Consider the following 7,268-nt stretch of genomic DNA (forward strand, 5'->3'; position numbering starts at 1 on the left):
CCCCGGCCCCGCCCCGCCCCGGCCTGGCCCTCGGGGGCCGAGGACCCAGAGCCCGCCCTGCGCCCCTGCGGGACCGAGTCCCGACTCCCTCCCGCTACTCCGCAGCTCTCGGGCTAGAGCTCGGCGGAGAGGGACGCCCCTGTCACCTCCAGGTGCCGCGCCAGGCCGGGCGCAGGGGCCGGGCGTTCGGTCCGCGCTGCCCCATCCTCGGCTCCTCCGACTGCCCGGCGGGGAAGCGTGCAGGCGCGTTAGTTCCCCAGGACGTGCAGCTCTGAAATGGGCACCGGGCAGGCGTAGCAAGCTGGAGGCAGCGCCTGGAGCCGCGGGTCTGTGCCGCAGGGGGGCCCCACTCCTGGACGCAGCCACGCGCCAACCCCGCGGCGCCCCGGGCCGACTTGGGGTCCTCTGGGGCAGGGCTCAGCCTCCCCCAATGTCTCGGGTACTAGTCCGGTGGTGCGGGGCCTCCACGTGGACTTAGCTCGGCCGCTCCAGGCTGGGCGGCCACTGAGAACCGTTCAGGCCACGCCACTTCTGGATTGGGTCAAAAGGTGACTCCCCTGGGCTTTGTCATTTAAAAAGAAACAACCTTAAGATTGGGAAAAGTAAAAACGTGTTCAGGGCCCTTTCTAATGCGCTGAAATCAGTACGTGGGGCCCTGCACGCAGGTCGGGAGAGAAAAAGAAAACACAACCTGCTAACTTTCCTAATGTGCTTGCGGTTTGGAAGTCGTGCTTGTCACTCCTCAGCGCGACCAGGGTGTTTACTCAAAGCAAACCACTTTCAATTCACTACATGGGTGCTGGAGTGGATTTATTCTGCACCACCAGGAGCAGTACCAGTGTCTTCCCCAGGGGGCTCTCCAGTCCAACTGGGACTGTGACAAAGGACGCCCAGCAAGCACAGTGCCAGCCTGGAGAGCTCCCCTCGCCCAGGAGGCTGGCCTGGCCTGCGTGTGCCCTCCCCTCCCCTGGTCAGTCGGTGGCTCGTAGGAGGTGCTCAGTAAATATTGAGACACTGCAAGCGATTCTGCTTTCAACATGTGCAGTCTGGACTTCATCCAGGTCACGTGCGTTACCTGAGAACCAGGACTTCCCGTCCTTTCACCCAGTTTTCAGGATCTCCGCCTGAGTCCTGCAGACGCCCCCTGTGCAGGGCAGAAGCCCTACAGGCCAGTTCCACTCATCTGAGAGGAGCAGAGGAAGGAACTTCCTCATTGTCTCATTATCTCAGAGGGTTACTTTGCAGTCTGTGTGGTTATGCATTTTAAAGTGAGATCTAGTCTATTTTTAAGACCTACAACGCATTTTCTTGGATATTTGTTTCGGAATGAAAATGCATAATTTTAGCTTTTAAAACAGCAGTTTCCCACAGCAAAAACGTTGCGTGCCTAGGACTGGGAAGCAGGCAGCCTGGGTTCTAATCCTGCCTCTGCCACTTTATTAGCTGGGAGGCACTGGGCATGTAATGCATTTAAGCTCTCCCAGCCTCAAATTCGTAAAACGGGGACCAAACCTATTCCACGGAGTTTTTTTTTTTTGGAGAGATTTTCACTGTAGGGCGCGGGCGCTCGCCAGACAGACAGAGAGAGACATAGAGACAGAAAGCGAGAAATCACCCCCCCAGGGGGGGATGGTCACGCCGCAATCCCTTCTCCATTCTCCTCTCGGGATCTTGGGCACGCACGCACACGCGCCCGGCGTGAGTTTTAAGCCACCGGGTCCGGGACACGAACCGCGGTCGACTACGTGGGAGTCCAGCGACATAGCCATTACGCTAACTGCTGGTTCCCAATTCCACGGAGTTTTGAGACAGCGATGGCCACACTCCTACAATGGTACCAGTCAGCTTTCTGCGTGGTCATCGGTTTCAGCAACTGAAGCCCACTCAGGCCACTTCCCAAACAGTGGCCTCTAGCAGTGTAGCACCACCTGTGAAACTCATTCACCCCTTCCCTCCATCTCCTCCCGGACTGTGCATGCACACACATTCCCATCACAACTTTCAAGCCACCAGGTCTGGGACCCGAACCACAATGTTGGCTATGTGGGATCCAGCCTCTCTAATTTCCATGCCACCTCCGGCCCTATGAATGGAATACTTTATAAAGACATTCTGAGCTTGGGGCCGGCAGGTGACATGGTGGTTAAGGTGATGGACTCCCCCATGGCCAACCAAGCTTCAAGTCCCAAACCTGGTGGCTTGCTTTCTTCTCTATGTGTCCCTCTCCGGTCAAATTAATAATAATAATAATGATAATAAAATAAAATTAAAAATTTTTAAAAAGACATTCTGAGCTTGTCTCTTGAGGGAGCCAATGCTGCTCTGAGGGATCCATCAATTCCTCGTACGTTTAAGGTTACCTGATCAAGTATTTTGGTAATAAATATTGATAGACAAATACTGGCAATGGCTGGCAAGTGTGTACTTTTAAAAAACTGGAAATACAGATCGATCAAGGCTTGCAAACATGTACACTGGGGCCCAGCGTGCTCGGCCGCAGGCACACCTGCCCTGTGCCCAGACGCCAGAAGGGCAGCGCCACGGCCGGTCCAGGCGGTGCCGGGCTTCCAGCACCACGCAGACTGGAGGGAGGAATATAACTGTCAAGAATATAACTGTCCTTCTTTGCAGTCCTGCCGGTAATGACAGAGAAGCCCCTGCCTTGTGCTCTCTGACTTTCCAAGCGGTTGATATTAGTAACTTTGGCCACAGGTTATCCAAGGGTACTTAAGAGGCGTTCAGAATTTCATAGGAAATGCATATTATGAAAAAACTGCATAACTTAAAAAAATTTTTTGTACCAACATAAGCTCGTTTCATCATCATCATTATTGTTATCGCTGGAGGACACGTGTACTTTCCAGCGAGAAAACATCCCTCCCTCGCCCCAGCGGGGCACGGTCACGCTGCGATCTGTTTCCCCCACTTCTCCACGCCGTCAGGATTTGGGGCACGGACACCAAGCGGCGCACACACACCCAGCATCTTTTCAAGGTGCCGGGGCTGAGATTTGAACTGTGGTCAGCCACTGAGACCCGGCTCCCTCTGCACAGTGCTCGCCGCTGCACTACAGGGCATGCCGTGTGCCCGGACGGTACTTCTTCCATCGCCCACAAACATTCTGAAGCGCCCTCATATGTGGCTCAGGGCCCTGGGCTGGAAAGGCAGCAGCTGGGTTAGCAAAGACGGGTACAGAAGCCCAGCCGCACCCTCCGCAGGGAGAAGCTCCGAGTTTCCAGGGCAAGCTCGTGGACCTGTTTATACTTTGCAATGTAAATAAGGTCTGTAAAAGACAATTCATTGTACCTTGATTTCTCCATCTCTTCCAACGGTCCAGTTCTGGACTGAACCGCAAAGCACAGCCTGGGCCAGCCGCAGTGGCACAGGCAGTAGGGCGCCACCACACTGCCCTGCAGCCACACGCACGGCCTGCGCTCGGACCCTGCTCAACACGTCACCCGGGCCTCGAGAGGCTGCGGGAGGGCTGCAGCGTGGCGAGACCTTGTCAGGGACCTGTCTCTTTCTCTCTCATATGAGAGAAATAAGCTTTTAAAACAAAACAATGGCAGGAGCAATTTTATTAAGGCTGCACGGAGTAACAGGTTTCGTCCTTAATGACCCAGATTCTACCCCAGGAGCGAGAGCTGGGAGGCCAGCCCAGCGCAGCAGCTCAGGCACTGTGTGCCCGGCCGCCCTGTACGGTCGTCCTGTTCGTTGTCTCTCCAGTTTTGGCAAAGGCCATAGCAAAAAGTCCCCCTTGTCATTTGAGTGGTTCTTTTTTTTTTTTTTTTTGAGAATTTTTGCCATCAGGCGCGTGTGCTAAGAGACAGGGAAAGTGAGAAATCATGCTCTAGGGATGGCCACGCTGCGATCCCTTCTCCATTTTTCTCTTAGGATTTTGGGCATGCGTGCGCCCAGCATATTGTTTAAGCTCCAGGGTCTGGAATTTGAATCATGGAGTCGGCCCTGTGGGACCCAGCTGTCTAAAGTTCCACGCGACCTACTGGCCCCTGAGCAGCTCTTGAAAGGGGAGTGGCTGTGCTTCTGAATCTTGCCCCTGACAGCTCACGGCAGACCGCACCACGAGGCTGCCCGGGTCGCTCCCAAGAGGCCCGGCTGACGGCCGAGACTATGAGACAGCCATGGAGACCTCGCTGCATCTAGTCCTGAGAAAAGCGTGGCTTAGTCATGTGTTCACTGGCTACAGGGGAGTGACACACTATGTAGAACTAAAGTAAAGGAAAAATCAAGTCAGTTTCTCGCAGGTATATGTGCATGTGCTTGTGTGTGTGTGTGTGTGTGTGTGTGGTTTTCTTTCTCCCAAGAGACAGACTCACTGCATTGCCCAGGTTGGCCTCCAGCCTGCCGCAGGCTCCGAGTAGCTGGGATTACGGTGCTCACCACCAGGGCCAGCTTTTCCTCCGGGCCGAAATGTGCAGTCAAGAGTCACAGTAAACAAGTGGCACGCTAAGCAAAGGCCTTCCTGTTTCCAAACGAGAGGATGTTGAACACACTGTAATGACGTTTGCGCTTTATATTAGATCTCTTTTCTAAATATGGCTCTGGAAATGGAACTACTACTGTTCTTTCAGAAGCCCTCCCCTGGACCCCACCTGTCTCTGAGACTGGTGAGGAGAGTTTGGCATAGGGGAGAGGGCTGGGAGACCCACAGGCGGGTGCCCACGCCGCCTGCCCCTGGCCCACCGTGAGGCCTGATGGCAAGTACAGACCGTGTAAGGCCCAGCACTGTCCTCCCACGGGGACGAGGCCGCTTCCTGCCGTGGAAACAGCAGTCTGGTGGCAGGTTCCGTTCCGTCCTCGTCCCCGCTGTCACCTGCTGTCCGCGGCTCCCTCAGAGGTCGGTCTTCTCCTCATGGCGACACCTGCAGGCGGCCCGCTGGCTGTCCAGGTACGGCTTACAGCCCAGGTGGATGACGCTGTCGAACAGGAGCCCCACCGCCGTCTCGCACGCTGCAGGAGGAAAGGCCACCCTGAGGGTGACGGACGGCCACGTGCACCACAGCCATGCACACCACGGCTCTGGTGGCGTGTCGAGCTCATGCCCAGGGAGGACGCGGCCGCGTGTGAGCGAGTCGCACCAAGCCCGCTCACGGCAGCAGTGCACCTCGCCCTGTGCCAGTCGGCCGCCCAGCCCAGCTCTCCGTGCCCGACACGTAACTGCTGACAGCACGGACAAGCGGCCGCTGAGCGCCCGGGTCTGAGAACTGGCCACCCAGCCGGATGCCTGATGACTCTCAATCTCGTCTGTCTAGATAAAGAAAATTGAAAAGCAGAACCTCAAAGCATTTCCACACACGTCCCTTGAGAAGCTTAAAGTGAATAAACTCAGCGTCTCTCTTCGACCAATATCCAAATTTGGTTTTGGGCTGTGAGGGCACAAAAAATCAAAAGGGTTCTCCTTCCGGAGAGGTTTTTGCTGTAGGGCACGTGCGCTCACCAGGAAGACAGGCAGGAAGCGAGACAGAAAGCGAGACATCACCCCCGGGGGACGGCCACGCCGCAGCCCCTTCTCCACTCTCCTCTCGGAATCTCGGGCACGCACCGGCACCCGGTATGGTTTCACGCCACTGGGTCCGGGACTCGAATCGCACTGTCAGCCGTGTGGGCCCCAGCCACCTTCCCCACTACAGCGCTGGCTGGCCCCTCACCTAGGAATGGTTTTAACATTTTTAGGATTCAGGACTATTCAGAAAAGAAATCCACTGGCTCCTCTAAGAAACCCGGACACCAGGCAGGAAAGCGGGCCTAATGCTGCCTCCCTCTCTGGCTTCCGTGAGCACAGAGTGAGGTGAGCAGCGCAGGCGGCCCGGCACCCCGCAGGATGGGGGAGGCTGGCTCCCCCGCCCTCCCTCTCCTGGTTCTGCGCCTGGCGTGCTCTCCAGCCCGACAGCAGAGAAACCCTGTGGCCACCAGTATTTGAGCAGGGATCTCATTGCCCCAGTGCACCCTTTCGCTGTCCTGACGGCTCCTGGAGGTGAGGCTGCCGGTGTGCTTGGTCTGTAAACGAGGACAGACTCGCCACTGCCCCTCCTGGATTTTGCTTTGTACCCTTTCACCGCAGGGAGCCACGTGGTGGGCACAACTACGTGTCAGTCCTGTGAGTCCCCCAGTCGATGCGGAAACTGGGGGTGCTTTGGGGGGCCCTCCTGACACAGATACACAGGAAGAGACAGAGCTAAGACTGAAATCTTCTCAAATGTCCTTCCAAATCCAGGGTGCTATGCTGAGGGCTAAATATTAGGCCGCTAGAAAAGCCATGATGTATTTCTCGACGTTCTTCTATGTATAACTGCGTCAAGACTTTTCCTACAACCCAGTATTTGTTTCTCCAAAATTCATGTGTTGAAACCCTAACCTCCAAGGTGACGGTGTTAGGAGGCAAGGTGTTTGGCAGGTGACTAGCCACCAAGGGGGAGCCCCCAGTGAGTGCCCTTATCAGACAAAGGACCAGCTGGTGTCCTGGTGGTAAAAGTGACAAGGTCCCACACGACCGGCCACACACAGTTTGGGTCCTAGACCTGGTAGCTTGAAAAATATTCCAGGTACGTGTGCGTGCGTGCTCGAGATCCTGGGGAGAGAAACAGAGGATGAGGGATTGCGACTGACCGGGCCCCTTGAGGGTGATTTCTCACTTTCCCTCTGTCTGGTGTATGTACACACCCCCTAGCAAATTAAAAAACGAAACAGAGAAGCCGCGGAGAGCTGCCAGGTCCCTTGCACCATGCGAGACAGCTGACCCCGGGAGGATCTGTCTCCGCTCTGGACTGGGAAGACACACTTCCATGGTTTATAAGCCGCTCAGGCTCTGCGGGTGGCAGCAGCTGCCTGGACAGTGGTTCAGGGTTCCAGGTGGGCTCCAGGTGGTTAGGCTGCCCTCCAGGGCACGGGCTGGGAGGACTCTAACACTCCTGTCCCTGACCGCCCATCCCCGCAGATAGGAACTGTCATCTCAGAAATAAGAGGTTGTGTCACGACACGGCTGAGGCTTCTGCGGCAGACCCTCTTGGGAGGCGAGCCACCCACCCGTGGTCACCCACCGCGGCCCTCACCCTGCACATGCTGAGCCAGCCCGAGTGTCCGCTGCACATCGCGGCAGATCTTGGAGAGGCAGGCCTGGAACTGCTCGTCGCAGTCGCTCTTGCTGTGGCCGCAGGTCTCGTAGCAGCGGTCATGCTGGTTGCAGCACCGCGTCAGCGAGGGGATGCCCACGTTCAGCTGCAGGAGGCCGGCGTCAGTGTCTCCGCCAC

At 56.5% G+C, this 7,268-nt stretch overlaps 1 protein-coding gene across 4 annotated transcripts in view; it reads right to left on the bottom strand.

The window, feature by feature from the left end:
- Positions 1-7,268, bottom strand: part of PLA2G12A (phospholipase A2 group XIIA) — a 13,075-nt gene that overhangs the window by 1,553 nt on the left and 4,254 nt on the right. For 2 of the 4 annotated variants that reach the window (XM_027765862.1, XM_027765860.1), the window contains exons 4-5: positions 7,071-7,119; positions 3,561-4,971 (exon numbers count right to left, since the gene is read on the bottom strand). In XM_027765862.1, coding sequence (XP_027621663.1) covers positions 4,853-4,971; positions 7,071-7,119 — 168 coding nt within the window. In that variant the 3' untranslated portion in view covers positions 3,561-4,852. Of the gene's footprint in view, positions 1-3,560; positions 4,972-7,070; positions 7,237-7,268 lie in introns of those variants that run through there. The other 2 variants (XM_027765861.1, XM_006162240.3) reach the window with 2 other exon arrangements.

The sequence above is a fragment of the Tupaia chinensis genome, unplaced genomic scaffold (genome assembly GCF_000334495.1).
Source record: "Tupaia chinensis unplaced genomic scaffold, TupChi_1.0 Scaffold139767_1, whole genome shotgun sequence".
Lineage (NCBI taxonomy): Eukaryota > Metazoa > Chordata > Mammalia > Scandentia > Tupaiidae > Tupaia > Tupaia belangeri.